The sequence below is a fragment of the Octopus sinensis genome, linkage group LG2, assembly GCF_006345805.1.
Source record: "Octopus sinensis linkage group LG2, ASM634580v1, whole genome shotgun sequence".
In the NCBI taxonomy this organism is placed as follows: domain Eukaryota; kingdom Metazoa; phylum Mollusca; class Cephalopoda; order Octopoda; family Octopodidae; genus Octopus; species Octopus sinensis.
Window position 1 is genome coordinate 196,585,615 of NC_042998.1, and position 18,881 is coordinate 196,604,495.

The 18,881-nt window shown below is 41.9% G+C and overlaps 1 protein-coding gene across 2 annotated transcripts in view; it reads right to left on the reverse strand.

The window, feature by feature from the left end:
- Positions 1-14,203: 14,203 nt before the first annotated feature.
- Positions 14,204-18,881, reverse strand: part of LOC115227230 — a 41,765-nt gene continuing 37,087 nt past the window's right edge. For both annotated transcript variants that reach the window (XM_036500667.1, XM_036500668.1), the window contains 2 exons: positions 17,652-17,796; positions 14,204-15,244 (listed from right to left, as the gene is read on the reverse strand). In XM_036500667.1, the coding sequence (XP_036356560.1) occupies positions 15,017-15,244; positions 17,652-17,796 (373 nt within the window). In that variant the 3' untranslated portion in view covers positions 14,204-15,016. The remainder of the gene's footprint in view (positions 15,245-17,651; positions 17,797-18,881) is intronic.

Sequence of the window (18,881 nt, forward strand, 5' to 3'; positions counted from 1 at the left end):
AACTACTCCTGCACCTACATTGTGTAACCTTTTTTTATTGTACTTTATACGCACTTTTGACAAGTTGTGGTGCACCTGAGCACTGTATACAATAATTTCATTATTATTATTACTATTATTATTTAATTTCTAGTGGAAGTGTGTGTGTGGAGGGGGGGGCGATGAATGCAAGTTTCGTCTCCAGCTTTCAAAACTACATTTAAAAAATTATTCTAGAGAAAATACTTGAAATTTAACAAGATCCATTGTTGTATCTGTTTCGTATATAATTGGTGCCAATTAAAATTAACCCATAAGAACAGTAATGCACACTTAATAAATCAATTAAACTATGATGCCGAGAAATGACAACATTAATATACTGCAATAACTTTATCTACACTACAGGATGCAGCTAAAACAACCCATCAGTTTCGCCGATCTTGATAAACCTTTCAAGAAGAAACACAGAATACATCAATGCAAATAACGATAGTAACAAAAGCGGGGAAACACGATAAAACATTAAACTACATAAAGACACCATCGCTGCCTGTTTGAATTTTGTTAGTGTCACATCAATAGCCATGAGAAATAAGGTTTTTCTGTCTCATCTGTAATAACAATGTTGTTAAACATTTTTTTTTATTCGTTTCGATCATCCAGGATAGCCAGATTATTTATTTCTGTATATATCTCGTTACTATTGGTTTCATTCTAATTGACGACGCTATAATCAATGATTACCTCTTCTTTTTTTTTTCCTTCAACTTTCATCTGCCCACTTCGAATTACACTGGTCAACAAAATACAACTTTCATTTTCTGGCATAAAATCTTAGAGTTGTATTAGACTTAATTTTAGCAGGATGATTCCAAAACTGATCTCAGATTTGCTTTATCACATAACATTTTTGTGCCATCAGTATCTGCTTTTATTTCTTCTTTATGCCTTTAGCCCTCCAATATGGAGTATCGGCCACTTATAGGTGAATTCCATGTCGCATAATTTTTCGCTTCTGTACTTATACTCTGCCATGAATGTCCCCCTTTCTCTAGTTCCTTTTGTGTTGATCTACGCCACGAGTTCTTAGGCCTACTTTTCTTCCTATATCCATCCGGTTTCCACTCTAAAGCCCTTTTCGCTACATTTGGTGAGTCTTTTCTAATTGTGCTACCAATCCACTCTCAAAGCCCAACCCCTCATCCTCGTCGTGAGAGATGGAACCAGGTAAAGCTGGCGCTGGTGAAGTTGAATGGGCTAATCACCCGTGCAATGGGTTTTCAAATTGATTACGAAAACACTGATACTTTTATTTACCTGAAGTATATCAAAAGTTAACTTTACACCACTATTTGCAGGAATTTTGGATTGTCATGCTAATTCTGAATAATATGTTCAGGCGGAGTTTTGCTTTAAAATCCCATCTCTTCTTTTCAGGTGGGAACTAAACCACTGTGCTCTAGTTAGGGATACAACATCAAAAAGAAGGACGTGCTGTAACGACCCCTGATATTTCTGTTAAATCTGTGGAGACTTCACTCCACAGCCTTAAAGGCACAAATATTAATAACTTTGTCGAGGTGTCTCTTGCTTACTTTAAAATAACTCTCGGAGACTAGAATAAAACCTGTGTTGAAGCAATTTATCAAAGCTCTCGATCAAAGTGGAGACTGCTTCAGATGTAGATGTACATATTTCTTTACTACCCACAAGGGGCTAAACTCAGAGAGGACAAACAAGGACAGACATAGGTATTAAGTTGATTATATCGACCCCAGTGCGTAATTGGTACTTAATTTATCGACCCTGTAAGGATGAAAGGCAAAGTCGACTTCAGAACGTAACAGCAGATGAAATACGGCTACGCATTTCGCCCGGCGTGCTAACGATTCTGCCAGCTCGCCGCTTCAGATATATATGTACAGCCTTTCAAAGTCTCAGTAACGAGAAAAAGGCAGGAATATTTGATGGGCCTCAGATAAGAACACTCCTCAGGGATCCACATTTTGTTACCACAATGAGTGCGGTGGAGGCTAGAGCTTGGAATGCCTTCTCTGATGTGGTGAAGAATTTCCTTGGAAACAGGAAAGCTGACAAGCATCAAGAGATTGTGCAGGAGCTGTTCTGGGGCTTGCAAGCAGCTGGATGTAGAATGAGCATTAAATTGCACTAATAAGATGGTCCCTTGTGTGAGTTTCCAGGGAATGTGGGCGAGGTTAGTGAAGAACCAGGTAAACGCATTCATCACGATGTAAAAGTAATGGAAGAACACTGCCAAGGCTGATGGGGCTCAAATATGTCAGATTACTGCTGGAGCTTGATGGGAGGCATTCCGGAAGCCGTGCACAAGAAATCATCAAATAAGAGGAAGTAATAAGATGATCGTGGAGGCACATGGCCTAGTGGTTAGAGCACGGACTCGTGGTCAAGGGATCGTGGGTTCAAATCTCAGACCAGGCGATGTGTGTGTTTATGGGTGAAACACCTAAGCTCCACGCAGCTCCGGCAGAAGGTAATGGCGAACTTCTGCTGACTTTTTCGCCACAACTTTCTCTCACCCTTTCCTCTTGCATCTAGCAGCTCACCTGAGATGGACCGGCGTCCCGTCCAGGTGGGAAACCTATTTGCCAAAGAAACCGGGAAACTGGCCCTTATGAGCCAAGCATGGCTCAAGAAGGAACAAGCAACTGTTCCTTCTAAAGGAGGAAACAATAAGATGACCAGAATGAATGACCACAATGAACAGAGATTTTGTATTCATAGAAATTGTAGTTGTGATACCTGTGCCGGTGGCACGTAAAAAGCACCATCCGAACGTGGCCGATGCCAGCGCCGCCTTGACTGGCGTCCGTGTCGGTTGACACGTAAAAAGCACCAACCGATTGTGGTCGTTTGCCAGCCCCATCTGGCCCCTGTGCCAGTGGCATGTAAAAATCACCCACTACACTCATGGAGTGGTTGGCGTTAAGAAGGGCATCCAGCTGTAGAAACACTGCCAGATCAGACTGGAGCCTGGTGCAGCCTCCTGGCTTACCATACGCCAGTCAAACCTTCCAATCCATGCTAGCATGGAAAACGGACTTTAAACGATGATGATTTTGCTATGACCAAGCTTAATTCTTACCTGCTAATGTGCATTTTTTACTCCCATAGCTTTGTGTTTTGGTTTATTAGATTAAAAAATGACATACAGTCTATTAAAAATTGCATCTACGTATGTTTAATTCTTCCTTAATGAGAATTAAATAGCTGTTTCTAGCAAAACTAAAAGATTTTATATCTCAAAAATCTGATCTGATAGACAAAATCTGATGCCAGATTTTAGATCCATCATCATCGTTTAACATCCGCTTTCCGCGCTAGCACGGGTTGGACGGTTCGACCGGGGTCTGGGAAGCCAGGGGCTGCACCAGGCTCCAGTCTGATCTGGCAGTGTTTCTACAGCTTGATGCCCTTCCTAACGCCAACCACTCCACTCCAGTACCCCAAAATTAGCTAAAAACCATTGATAAATAAATTGCATCGTGGAAGGTGTTTATAAGCCATTTAAGAAACACACAAAAACCGTTAGATTCACGTCAACATTTAAATTTAATTTGTGTCTCAAAGCGACGAAAATATTTTGACACAAATTAAATTTAAATGTTGAAGTGAATCTAACGGTTTTTGTGTTTTTAAATGGCTTACAAACACCTTCCACGCTGCAATTGTTTTCGTTCCAGCACACGAACTCAGATCAGGTCACTTGCTATGCAAGTACATCTCCATTGATAAATCTTGTGCCAGAAAATGTGATGACCAGCATTATCATATCAGCTCCATTTTCGCTACAAACACGGAGTTGTATATTCCACTATTTGGCATTCTTTCGATATTGGTACACAAAGCAATTCACCCATACAACCTTCCATCATGACACAAAAGGGGCTTAGCTGAAAAAGTCGGTGAATGAGGTCCTCCCCTCCTCACACTTTGCAGACCAATGCCGAAGGAACACCTTCCATTATTTAGATTTGGGGAAATTTCGAACCTGAGTTTTCATTCCTACGGTATTTTTTGATATTATTATTATTATTATTCAGACATATGGCGTAGTGGGGTTAAGAGCACAGACTACTAACCCCAAGATTCCAAGTTCGATTCCAGGCAGTGAACTGAATAATAATAGTAACATCGAAAAATACCTTAGGAATGAGAACCCAGGTTCGAAATTTCTCCAAGACACCTGAAGAAGGCTGGAGGGTATATCAGCCAAAACGTTAACAACAAAGATGAGGACAAATATCTGTCGAGTGTAAATAATGTACATAATTCCTCATTATTTCATTCTCTCTTCTTTGTCCCCCACTATCTTCTTTTTTCTTCAATGTTCTGATTTGTCTCAATCATTATTCATTATTCCCATCCACGTGTGTGTGTTTACACAAACACAAGAAACACTATTTCTTTCAAACATTATATTGAAAACACAACAGTTTTTTTTTTATTAATGATTTTTCACATTTTCTTTTAAAGTTTGGCACAATAACAGTTATAAATGCGTTAATATTTTTCAGTCTCTCATCTTCTAAATAATGTACTTGTTAGTCATGTTTCTGTAGTATTTATACATACATACACACACATATATATATAATCATATCAAAGGGAAATAGAAATTTTCATTTCCAGTGGCCTTGCATGTAAAAATTTAGTCCAAAGACTATGTATTAGTCATAAAATACAGTGTACATTTAAACACATGAGGAATCCACTCGTGGGATTCAACATGCTAGCTGTTCTTTCTAGCATGCTGAATCCCATGAGTGGATTCCTTATGTGTTTAAATGTACACTATTTTATTATATATATATATAAAATATGAATTAGAGATAAAACCACTATTATGCAACTCAAACAGTGATAGACATAAACCAATACATAAATAACAAATAATATATATTTTTCTAAAACATATAACTAGTTTTTTTTTATAACTAGTCTATCACTGTTTGAGTTGCATAATAGTGGTTTTATCTCTAATTTATATATATTATATATTTATTTTGGGAAATTTGATTTAATACTAAATTGAATTTTTCCCTGTAAGTTTGGAGTTATACTCCCTAATACTATTATTATATATATCCCATGCTAGCATGGAAAGCAGACGTTAAATGATGATGATATATATAATCATTAGTATTTGTTTTGGTCATTAGACTACAGCCACAAGGTAAACCAAACTGATTTAAGTTTGGTATTATTTTATTGTTCACTTTTTGATGAACTACTCAGTCACAGGCTTCCACACAGTTTCCATCCACCAGATCCACTCCCAAGGCATTGGTCAGCCCAAGGTAACATGCAGTGGGACAGAACATGGAACCACGTGATTGGGAGACTAAGTTCTCAACCCCATGGCCCTCTGTCTTTGGTTATGATGACGGGGGTTCCAGTTGATTCAATCAATGGAACAGCCTGCTCATGAAATTAAGGTGCAAGTGGCTGAGTACTCCACAGACACGTGTACCCTTAGCCTAATTCCCAGGGAAATTCAGTGTCACACAGAATATGACAAAGTGAGCCGTTTGAGTTATAGGCACAACTCATGTTTGACTGGAGCAATGTGAAGTAAAGTGTCTTGCTCAAGAACACAGCTCTCTCGCAGGAATTGTCTACTTTGTCCATAGTGGTCATCATTGTCTTGTGGCAAGCTACTGCATTCACCCATTGCGACTGGCATTCCGTTGTTTATAACCACGAAATTAATAGGCAAGTGGATGAGCACCCCACAGACACATGTACCCTCAATGTAGTTCTGAAAGAGATTTAGTGTGACACAGAATGGGACAAGGTTGACCCTTTGAATTACTGGTACAACTCGTTTTTGCCAGCTGGGTGGAGTGGAGCAACGTGAAATGAAGTGTCTTGCTCAAGGAAACAATGCACCGCTGGGAATCGAACTCACGACCTTACAATTGTGAGCCGAATGCCCCAACCACTATTCCATGCGGTGAAGGCACGTGGCCCCACCTGCACCAAATAAATACCACTGGCCGTACGACTGGGTTAATATTATCACAACCGAAATCCCTTGCAATGGTTTCTAAATTTAATACATTTTCTCTCTGTGGCTCAAGTGATGTTGGAGGCCTGAACTGCTGGAGGATTAACAGATGTTACCCCACCATCTGGCCCTTGGGTGCCTCTATCACAATCCACTCTGTTGCAAACATTCTAATCTAACCTCTGGTCCCTTTCACCCTCAACAAGTCTTGGAGATATTGCACTAAACTTATAAGGCACTTCTCTCTCTCTCCATTCATTAGTCATGTGACCATGGAAATAGAAAAATAAAAAACAAAACGATATTTACATTATTTAGATTTGGGGAAATTTCGAACCTGGGTTCTCATTCCTAAGGTATTTTTTGATATTATTATCACTATTTCACCTTACTGGCTCCTGTGCAGGTGGCACATAAAAAACACCATTTGAGCGTGGCTGTTGCCAGTAACGCCTGACTAGCCCACATGCCAGTGGCACATAAAAGCACCCACTACACTCTCGGAGTGGTTGGCGTTAGGAAGAGCATCCAGCTGTAGAAACTCTGCCAGATCAGATTGGAGCCTGGTGCAGCCATCTGGTTCGCCAGTCCTCAGTCAAATCGTCCAACCCATGCTAGCATAGAAAGCAGATGTTAAACGATGATGATGATGATGATTATTATTCAGGCATATGGCATATTGGTTAAGAGCACAGGCTACTAACCCCAAGATTCCAAGTTCAATTCTAGGCAGTGACATGAATAATAATAATAATAACAACATTGAAAAATACCTTAGGAATGAGAACCCAGGTTTGAAATTTCTCCAAGACACCTGATGAAGGCTGGAGAGTATATCAGCCGAAATGATGTGTTGACAACAAACAAGATGAGGACAAATATCCGTCGAATGTAAATAATGTACATAATTCCTCATCTCTTAAATATAGAACTGTATTCTCTCAATAATGTGTATCTCACACAGTCATACATGCAATCATATTTATTTAAAATTTCTTAAAAATTGGATGAGTGATGCCATGATGAAAAATAAGTTCTAATGTGAAGGATTATGGTTTGTAGAAAAAAATAGACATCATCATTCAGTGTGTCTTCCATGCAGGCATAGGTTGGATGGTTTGACAGGACCCAATAGGTCAGAGAACTGTACCATGCTCCAGTGTCTGGTTTGGCAAGGTCTCTATGGCTGGATGCCCTTTCTCACACCAGCCCCATTATAGTGTGGTGTGCAGGGTGGTTTTTGTTTTCATGCCACCCGTACTAATGAGGTTACCATGTAACTCACAGGACTGGAAAAGACCCTTCGACTGATTGGTGGTAAGGGGTTTTTGTGCCAGGTGTTGAGAGGCTGAAGCATGATCAACGGACAGGCACAGGTGTCTTGCTGTAGATGAGATACATGCCTACCCCACATAAGGGTGAGCAGCTGGAAAGAAGACGACGATGGGACCTGGAATGTTAAGATTTACTTCTCATTACAACACTTAGTTTAATAAATCTATTATTTTATCATTTATTTGTTTCAGTTACTAGACTGTAGCCATGCTGGAGCAATGCCCTGAAGAAATTTTGTTGAACAAATCAACCCCAGTACTTTTTTAAAAAGTTTGGCACTTATTCTATTGGTCCTTTTTGTTGAACTGCTAAGTTATAAGGATGTAAACACACCAACACCGGTTGTCAGACAGTGGTAGGGGACAAACACAAAAGATACACACACACACAAGATGGGCTTCTTCCAGTTTCCTATTTTCTTTATTGCTCACAAGGGGCTAAACAAGGATAGAAAAAGGAATTAAGTTGATGACATCAACCCCAGTGCATAACTGGTACTTAATTTATTGACCCCAAAAGGATGAAAGGCAATGTCGACATTGGCGGAATTTGAACTCAGAACATAACGGCAAACGAAATACTGTTACGCATTTCGCCCGGCATACTAACATTTCTGCCAGCTCGGCACCATATACAGGCTTCTTTCAGTTTCCATCAGAACCATGGGGTAAGGAAGCACACATCTTACCACACAGTCACACTAAATGCACCATCTGAGCATGATCGTTGCCAGCATCGTGTCAGTGGCACGTGAAAAACAACATTCAAGCATAGTCGTTGCCAGTGCCGCCAGACTGGCTTCTGTGCAGGTGGCACATAAAAAACACCTTTTGAGTGTGGTCATTGCCAGAACCACCTGACTGGCCCTCGTGCCAGTGTCAAGTAAAAGCACCCACTACACTCTCGGAGTGGTTGGCGTTAGGAAGGGCATCCAGCTGTAGAAACATTGCCAGATCAGATTGGAGCCTGGTGCAGCCTTCTGGCTTGCCAGTCCTCAACCAAACCGTCCAACCCATGACAGCATGGAAAGCGGATGTTAAACAATGATGATGATATAATGTAATCTTTGCTGAAATACTCAGTTACCGGTGCCAATGTCAAGTGATGGGAGGACAAACACAAAGACACGAACACACACACACACACACACATATGATGGGCTTCTGCATAGTTTCCACCCATCAGATCCACTCACAAGGCAGTTGAATATATAGAGTGTCATTTGTAGAATATATAATGTAATTACAAAATATAATTATAAAATACATAATTTAATTACAAAAATTAAAATTAGTAATCTCTTGGCACATGTCTATGTGACTAGTAACGTTTCCAAAGAAACAGAATAACGATATATATAAAGGTTTGTTATTTGAAGCACTACTTTACAGCTGGATGCTTCTCCTGTCACCAACCCTTGCTTGTTTTTCAGTCAAGAGATTTGTTTTTGTTGTTCCATTTGTTTTCAAAAGCAGAGTTATGAGATGCTTTGTTAAAAGGGGATGTCAACATGATGTCACCGTTTTTGCTTGAGCAGTTTTATGTAAAGATGCCACAGAATATAAACATTAACACACGCACCATCATCATTTAAGGTCCACTTTTCATGCTTGTACGAGTCGGATGAATTTGTTGAAGCAACTTTTCAGTAACAGCAAGCCCCTTCCAGTCACCAATTCTCACCTGTTTCACAGCAAGGTAACATTTCCCCATGACCAGACATGTTTTCATGGAAGATTGGAAATGAAAATCATCTCTTGTATAACAGTGATAGTTACTTACAAGTGTATTGTGGTAAGACAAGGAGACAAACACTTGCACCTACATACATACACACACGTATGTAAATATATATATATATATATTTTTTTTTTAAATAGGATAAAATCTTTATAAGAAATTATCAAGTAGTTAGCGTGAAAAACCTCGTAAGAGAAAAAATCTGTAAATTTTTTCAACTTTGAAAATACTTATTTATATTATATAGAGGGTACTATTATTCAATAGGTACCGCACTGCAAAAGTCCCTCCTAGCGTGCGGTACCTATGAATAATAGTACCCTTTGTCTCCCGATTCATACAAACCCATTTGCTAGCTCACGATTAACAGAACCTCTTTACTCAGCTACGGTGTTATATTAGCTATCAATAATGATATTCCCTCTGATTTTTCTGATTTTCAAACCTATTTATCTAATGTTTATTTATCGACAATGCCGTCCCCAGTCAAATTCCCTCACACCGCTTATTGTCACGTGTCCCTTGACCTCTCTCTCGCTATGTCCCCCCTTCCCATAACCATCATCGCCATGGTCCTCTATGCCCCCCCCTCCCCAAAACCATCATCGCCATACATAAAAGAGCCATCGCATTTATCGTTAACCCCACTCGCTTCAAAATATCTAAAGAATACGCACAGATCATGAATGGCTAAAAGTTAAGTGAATCGTCCAACCTCGCTACGACTACCTTCTTTCTTGCACTTATCCTTATTCTTTCTCTATTCTTCAATTTCCATCTCATTGTATTGTCCCTCATTCTTTCAGTATTCCCTCATTACCCTGTCTAGCTCAAACATTTTTTTTTTTTCGTTTAGACTTGTCTCCAGGTTCATAGCCACTCTGATTTTTCAATTTTTCAATTTTTCGTTTAGTATTGTCTCCCGATACATACAAACCCATTTGCTAGCTCACGATTAACAGAACCTCTTTACTCAGCTACGGTGCACCCGCCCTCCCACCCCCACCACGCATGCCGGAAGTTCCTATTCTCTTCCATCCCGGGGTTGCTTCCCATGAAGACTGCAAATGCTCTCACTATCCCTACCCCTCCCTAGTCTCGACCTATGTAAGGTAATGTTCATACAGTGCAAAATATGAAAGGCTAGCGTTATGCAGGTTGTACTGAAGGCTACTTTACTACTTCATTTCTTGCACATGAATTCTGCCAAATGCGAGCTTTCTTTTCAGGTACACGAAGCTACTGTCCACCGTCCCAGGGTCTCTAGAGCCCATGCCTTCCACACCCTCAGGGTTGGCACCCTCAACGTTGGCACTCTGAAAGGTAGGTCTGGTGAGATAGTCGAGATGCTTGAACGGAGATGTGTGGATATATGTTGCATGCAAGAAATAAGGTGGAGAGGAGGATCAGCTAGGTTCCTCACAGGCAAGGAACGCAGGTACAAGATTTTCTGGGCAGGGAACACTGACGGGGTTGGTGGCGTGGGTATACTTATCGCTGAGAAATGGGTAAAGTAATTGAGGTAATCAGAGTAAGTGACAGAATACTTAAGATTAGATTAGTGCTTCATCATAGTTTAGCAACCATTATATCAGCCTATGCTCCTCAGTCGGGGCTACCCGATGGACAGAAAGACCGATTCTATGACACTCTACTGCAGACTACCTCATTGACGAACGACAGAGACCTTATCTTTGTGGCTGGTGACTTCAATGGTCACGTTGGACGACATGCTGGGGGCTTCCATGGCGTACATGGAGGCTATGGCTATGGCTCCCGCAACGAGGAGGGAACCAGGCTGCTGGAGTTCTGCGATGCAAATAATTTTATGATTTGCAACACTAACTTCAGGAAACCTACCAGCCACCTAGTCACTTACCAATCGGGCCAACATACCAGCCAAATTGACTACATCCTTACAAGGCAAAGGGAGAGATGGCTGCTTATAAATGCCAAAACCTTCCCAGGTGAAGAATGTACCCCACAACATAGACTGGTAGTTAGTGACTTTAGGATCAGGACTAGGAGGACAACCAGAAGACGACAAATATGGAGAAGAAGGATCTGGAAGCTTAAAGATCCTGCAAATGGACAGAGATTTAGGGACATATTACTTGAAGCCTCTGACGAAGTAGAAGGGGATAGAGCATCACAGGGGGTAGAAGACAGCTGGACGTTTCTAAGGGACAACCTGCTGAGAGCCACTGACCAGATCTGTGGCTGGTGCAAAGTCCCCTCTCGACCTAGAATAACGTGGTGGTGGAACAATATTGTAGACAGGGCTATTAGAGAAAAGAGACAGGCTTGGAAGGTCTGGAAAAATGGGGGTAGCAGGGAATTGTATCAGACTGCCAAAAGAGAAGCTAGGAGACAGGTTTATTTAGCGAGAGGGGAAGCAGATAAGAAAAAATTTGCCAATGTTCTGCGCCGTGAGGACCAAAGACTGGAGGTGTTTCGTGTTGCAAGACAGTGTGTGAGAGAGAATCGTGATGTGGTAGGAGAGAAGTGTGTTCGCATGGAAGATGGTTCACTTGCGCTAAATGAGGATGCAAGAGAGAGGTTTGGAGATGCCACTATGAAAGGTTGCTGAATGAAGAAAATGAATGGGATAAAGAGAGTCTGCCGAATGTTGACCCAACAGAGGGACCAGCTATCCGAGTTGATAGTTCTGTGGTAGCTAAGGCAATTAGAAGCATGAAGACAGGGAAAGCCCCAGGCCCATCAGGAATCACTGCAGAGATGCTCAAAATGTCTGGTAGTGTCGGCTATAGCCTAGTCACCCATATAGTTAATCAGGTGATACACAAAGGGGTCATACCCAATGACTGGTGTAGCAGTATAATAGTCAACTGCTACAAAGGTAAAGGTGATGCCCTAGATACAAATAACTACAGAGGTATCAAGCTGTTGGACCAGGTGATGAAGGTTACGGAGAGGGTCATAGCCCAACTAATTAGAGAGAGAGTTAGTTTAGATGAGATGCAGTTTGGGTTTGTGCCAGGGAAAAGTACTACTGATGCTATATTCCTGGTAAGGCAGCTGCAGGAGAAATACCTAGCCAAAGATAAGCCCCTGTACCTGGCTTTTGTTGACATGGAGAAAGCCTTCGACAGGGTCCCCCGATCCCTTATCTGGTGGGCAATGAGAAAACTAGGGATAGATGAATGGTTAGTGAGAGCTGTGCGGGCCATGTATAGGGACGCCGCTAGTAGGGTGAGGGTTGGAAATGAGTACAGTGAAGAATTCCGGGTAGAGGTAGGGGTCCACCAAGGCTCAGTACTCAGCCCCCTCCTATTTATCATAGTCCTCCAGGCAATAACGGAGGAATTCAAGACAGGATGCCCTTGGGAGCTCCTCTATGCTGATGACCTTGCTCTAATTGCTGAGTCGCTATCAGAACTGGAGGAGAAGTTTCAGGTGTGGAAACAAGGATTAGAATCGAAGGGCCTCAGAGTCAATCTAGCTAAAACCAAAGTCGTAATCAGTAGGAAGGTAGACAAATCACAAACACCTTCAGGTAGATGGCCCTGCTCGATCTGTAGAAAAGGTGTAGGTAGAAACTCTATAAGATGCACCAAGTGTAAGCTATGGACACATAAGAGATGCAGCAATGTCAAAGGAAGGCTAACTAGGAAGATGGTTTTTGTATGTGGCAGATGCTCAGGAACAATAAACACTGAAAATGCTCTGAGACCAACTTCCGTCACTTTCCAGGGAGAAAAACTAGAAATAGTTGATAGTTTCCGTTACCTAGGTGACCAAGTCAGCAGCGGGGGCGGGTGTGCTGAAAGTGTAACTGCTAGAGTAAGAATAGCTTGGGCAAAGTTCAGAGAGCTCTTACCTCTGCTGGTGACAAAAGGCCTCTCGCACAGAGTGAAAGGCAGACTGTATGATGCGTGTGTACGAACAGCCATGCTACATGGCAGTGAAACATGGGCCGTGACTGCTGAGGATATGCGTAAGCTCGCTAGAAATGAAGCCAGTATGCTCCGATGGATGTGTAATGCCGGTACTCACACTCGGCAGAGTGTAAGTACCTTGAGAGAAAAGCTGGACCTAAGAAGCATCAGTTGTGGTGTGCAAGAGAGACGTTTGCGCTGGTATGGTCATGTGGCGAGAATGGATGAAGATAGTTGTGTGAAAAAGTGCCACACCCTAGCGGTTGAGGGAACCTGTGGAAGAGGCAGACCCAGGAAAACCTGGGACGAGGTGGTGAAGCACGACCTTCGAACTTTAGGTCTCACTGAGGAAATGACTAGAGACCAAGACCTCTGGAAGTGTGCTGTGCGCGAGAAGACCCGGCAGGACAAGTGAGTCCACAACCCGTGGCCTTCTACATGGGATGGAGCCAGCCTACGTATGCATACCTTCCCTTCTTGGGACACAAAACTCTACTTGTGAAGACGTGTTGCGGCAAGTGAGGATCAGAATCGAAATCGATCAATGGAAATTGCGGATGTGCTACCAGTGCCGGTGGCATGTCGAAACTCTGCTTGTGAAGACCCATTGAGGCAAGTGAGGATCAGAATTGAAATCGATCAATGGAAATCGATCAATGGAAATTGCAGATGTGTTACCAGTGCCGGTGGCATGTAAGAGAACTTTCTGTTTCGCGACCATTGCCAGCACCGCCCCGTTTCGTGTCCGTTGCCAGCCTCGCCTGGCCCTCGTGCCGGTGGCACATAAAAAGCACCATCCGTTCGTGGCCGTTTGCCAGCTCTGTCTGGCACCAGTGCGGGTGGCACGTAAAAAGCACCCACTACACTCACGGAGTGGTTGGCGTTAGGAAGGGCATCCAGCCGTAGAAACACTGCCAGATTTGACTGGGCCTGATGAAGCCTTCTGGCTTCACAGACCCCAGTAGAACCGTCCAACCCATGCTAGCATGGAAAACGGACGCTAAATGATGATGATGATGATGATGCAGGTGGCACATAAAAAGCACCATTTGAGCATTGCTGTTGCCAGTACTGCCTGACTGGCCCTCGTGCTGGTGGTACGTAAAAGCACCCACTACACTCTTGGAGTGGTTGGCATTAGGAAGGGCATCCAGCTGTAGAAACAGTGCCAGATCAGACTGGAGCCTGGTGCAGCCTCCTGGTTTCCAATACCCCAGTTGAACTGTCCAACCCATGCCAGCATGGAAAACGGACGTTAAACGATGATGATGATGATGATGATTTGAATCAACAATGCATATCTGATGGCTCTGAGATTTCAATGATGTGATTGCGCATTTTTAACATGACATTGTAGGCTATGTATAAGAGGCTGGATTTGGTCCGTTTGAACATAAAACATGTGGAATATTTGGGCCCAGATATGGCCAGTTTAAATGCTAGAGGGTTAAGCAATGGAAATGTAAATTAGAAAAATGAATGAAAGAATCTATTAAGGTCTTTGGATCAAGCAAAAGTTCTCTGGAATATTTCAGAGACGGAATGATATTTGCACCTTGTTTGAATCTCTTTAAGCAGTATTAACCCTTACTGCACAGGGACTGACTAAACTTGGTTCCATGCACGTGCACTTGAGACAGGGGACCAAGTTAAGTCGCTTCTGACAGTCAGGTACTTTCTGGAATTCTCCACATCTCAAATGACAAAGTATGCATAAATCTAATCAGCGCAATGAGGACTACTTACTTCCACAAAGCAATTTAGCTAAGACCAGGAATCAAAGCAAACGAGGGACACAGCTCGTTAGGGTCACCTCACTCCATTGATTGCTTCAAAAATATATTTTAAAAAATAAAATATAGAGAATAGTGCAACGTCTTGCAGAACCATTCCAATATTCTTGAACAGAAAAAGGCATGATTTGAAATGCTGACGCCATTCGTTTCTGTGTACCTTTCAATTGTCAAAAATGGTTTAAAATATGAGATAATCCCTAACACATGTCTGATAATCACACCCAACGTAAATCCTCTTGGCGCAACGTAGCTTGTAATTTTCTGGTATCTTTTGAAATTTGATGAGGTTTTCTCGCCACATTTTCTGAGCCTGTCTGTGGTAGATTCCTGCAAGCCCTTTTCGAAGTTCTTGAATGATTCCCTAAGGAAGCAGTTTTGGTTTTACACAGTGATTGGTTGGTTTCTCGTTTTTTCCTCTTTTCATGTTTAGTTTCTTTCTTTGGCTGAAGAGAAACGAAGAAATATGAAATGGAATTGAGAAAAAAAATGGAAATACATCATTTTTACATTTACGTGTGTAAAATATATATATATCTATAACAAAAACAAATTTTAATAAAGCGGGGAAATAAAACAAGATCTTTCAAAGACTCCCGGAATGAAATCCTCAACACATAAGAGACTTCCCCCTCTTCCCATCACTCCATCTGTTTCCTGCATTGTCTCTCCTCCATTGTTAAAAGTAAACAGAATAGAAAATATCAATCATATTTACTCTTTACTCTTTTACTCGTTTCAGTCATTTGACTGCGGCCATGCTGGAGCACCGCCCTTAGTCGAGCAAATTGACCCCGGGACTTATTCTTTGTAAGCCCAGTACTTATTCTACTGGTCTCTTTTGCCGAACCGCTAAGTGACGGGGACGTAAACACACCAGCATCGGTTGTCAAGCAATGCTAGGGGGACAAACACAGACACACACACACATACATATACATATATACGACAGGCTTCTTTCAGTTTCCGTCTACCAAATCCACTCACAAGGCATTGGTTGCCTGGGGCTATAGCAGAAGACACTTGCCCAACATGCCACGCAGTGGGACTGAACCCGGAACCATGTGGTTGGTTAGCAAGCTACTTACCACACAGCCACTCCTGCGCCTATATTTGTGTATAATGTTAATTTTAATTCTAAATGACTGTCTGTTCACATCTTTTCTCTTCTGTTAAGAAAGTAAAAAAAGAAAAGGAAAATCAAGTAAAGTGCAGGTGTGGCTGTGTGGTAAGTAGCCATATGGTTCTGGGTTCACTCCCACTGCATGGCACCTTGGGCAAGTGTCTTCTACTGTAGCCTCAGGCCAACCAAAGCCTTGTGAGTGGATTTGGTAGACAGAAACTGAAAGAAGCCCGTCATGTCATCATCATCATTGTTTAACGTGAACAAAATGAGAAACGAAATCATAAAAAACAAAAACATGAAAAACGAACTTCTTTTTTGAACAACAAAAGAAACAAATAGAGAAACAAGAGAGGCAACATGAATAACAATCCCATCATTAGTTGTCCCCTGTTTTATCTACTCTGTGTTTCGAATGTAGGGACAAGACATGACAGTTGTTCCAGCAAAGCAAATTTTAAAAAATTGGAGATTTGTGGAGGATTAAAGTGGTGACAAAAACAGGACAGTGAGAACAAAACAAGTAAAACAACTGGTAAGGGCTGTTAAGCGAAAACAGGATGGTGAGAAGAAAACAATAAAAACAAAATAATGTCGAATGAATGAGAACAGAGTCCTTAATACACGTTGCAGAGATCTTAAAACTGAAATAATTTGTCTCGCAACAGAAGTTTCACACTCATCTGATCATCAGGTGGAACTAACATGACACAGTATTGGTGGCACATGTCTGAGATTTGGTCAAAAAAGTATTGGGTCTGTTGCCATGGCAACAGAGCTAAGGCACAGATTGACCAGGAGTTCCAGGAATGCTTCCATCAATGGAAACGATGCTGGATAAAGTGTGTGGATTCAGAAGGAGACTTCTTTGAAAGGGATTCAATGCTGTTGTAGTTGCCTTTTATAGCACTGGTCCCAATTCTTTTTGATCAGAACTCGTATTATATTATAATGTATTATATATGTCATCCACATCATCATCGTCGTCCTTTAATGTTTGCTTTCCATGCTGGCATGGGTTGGACAGTTTGACTGAAGGTTTGCAAGCCAGAAGGCTGCACCAGGCTCCAATCTGATGTGGCAAGCTTTCTAAAACTGGATGCCCTTCCTAATGCCAACCACTCAAGAGTGTAGTGGGTGCTTTCTACGTGCCACCTGCACGGGTGCCAGTCAAGTGGCACTGGCATCGACCACGCTAGAATGGTGCTTTTTATGTGCCACCAGCATGAGGGCCAGACAGGTGGCACTGGCGCTGACCATGTTTGAATGGTGCTTTTTACATGTCACCAACACAGGGGCCAGTTAGGCAACAATGTGTATATCATCATCATCATCATCAACGTTTAACGTCCGCTTTCCATGCTAGCATGGGTTGGACGGTTCAACAGGGGTCTGGGAAGCCAGAAGGCTGCACCATGCCAGTCAGATCTGGCAGTGTTTCTACAGCTGGATGCCCTTCCTAACGCCAACCACTCCAAGAGTGTAGTGGGTGCTTTTTATGTGCCACCGACACAGGTGCCAGACGAGGCTGGCGAAAAGTAGAAAAAGATAAATAAATAAAATGAAAGGACTTAAGGTAAAAAAAGGTAAAAAGAAAAGATATCTAAGCAGCAAGGATGCTGGGGGGGTTGGAAATGTGTGAGTGTGTGGGTGAGTTTGTGTGTCGTGGGATGGAGGTGAACCCCCCCCCCCCAAAAAAAATAGAAGCAATTATTGATAGATTCCTTTACCGGGTAGAGGACTTTGCGAATTTTAACCATTTGCTTTGCTTTTGTTTCCATCAGATCCACAAGGTTGTCAATCTCCGTCTCAAGATCTTTGTGTAATTGGCTCTCACAGGTTTCATTATACAGTTTCGTTAAATTCTGGTGTTTCCTGTCAATCAAATATTTTAAAGATTCAAAATTTAGTCAAAAATGACTGAAACAAGTAAAAGAAATAAAGAATATTAATTACTACTATTATTATTATTATGTGAAGTCTATTTGCCACTTAAATGTGGTTAACCACTAAGGGTGGAAGATATTGTAGCTTGTAGCCCCAGGAGAACATCTCCAGCTGGCTATTGACACACTTTCTGTGCCCTATCGTGTGTCAATAGCCAGCTGGAGAAGATGTTCTCCTGGGGCTACAAGCTACAGTAGCATCTACCCTTAGTGGTTAGCCACATTTAAGTGGCAAATATACTTCACATTATTGTGCAGCTACTGTTTATAACTCATTCAGAGATTTATTATTACTACTATCATTATTATTATCATTATTGCTGCTACTGCTACTACTACTACTTCAGTGAATGTGGATTTACATCATCATCATCACCATCTTCATCAAGTTAAAATTCTACATGTGGCATTGGTTTCCGGAGTGGACAGCCTTGCTCTCACCACTTAAATTACAGGGTGGGCTGAATGCATTTTCCCATGCCACCACCACTAAAGAGATTGTCTCACAGAACTCAACTATCCTCTCTACACTCAGATTTTATTTGGAGTTGCCTTCACTATGGTTTACAAAATTTATATCCAGACTGATAATGTGTCAATTCACAAGGCTAATGTTATTCAAAATTGGTACAAAGGCATGGGCATGGCTGTATGGTTAGGGAGCTTGCTTCCTAGCTACATGGTTTCGGGTTCAGTCCCACTGCGTGGCACTTTGGGTAGGTGTCTTCTGCTATAGCCCCGAGCCGACCGAAGCTTTGTGATTGAATTCGGTAGGCGGGAGTTACGGCAGTGTGTGTATAGCTGCTCAGTGCCTCTCCGAAAGAGAAAGAGGGAATACAAGAGCAAAGCAGGCCACATGAACTGATCCTTTCAATCACCAGAACTCAATATAAGCAAACAGTTATGGTAGACTTTGGAGCAATAAGTGGGGAGCCACTTCTTTCGGCCAGAGTCACTGAAAGAAGTAAAGCAGGTTTCACTTAAAGAACGGTACAAATTCCCGTAAAAAGCATT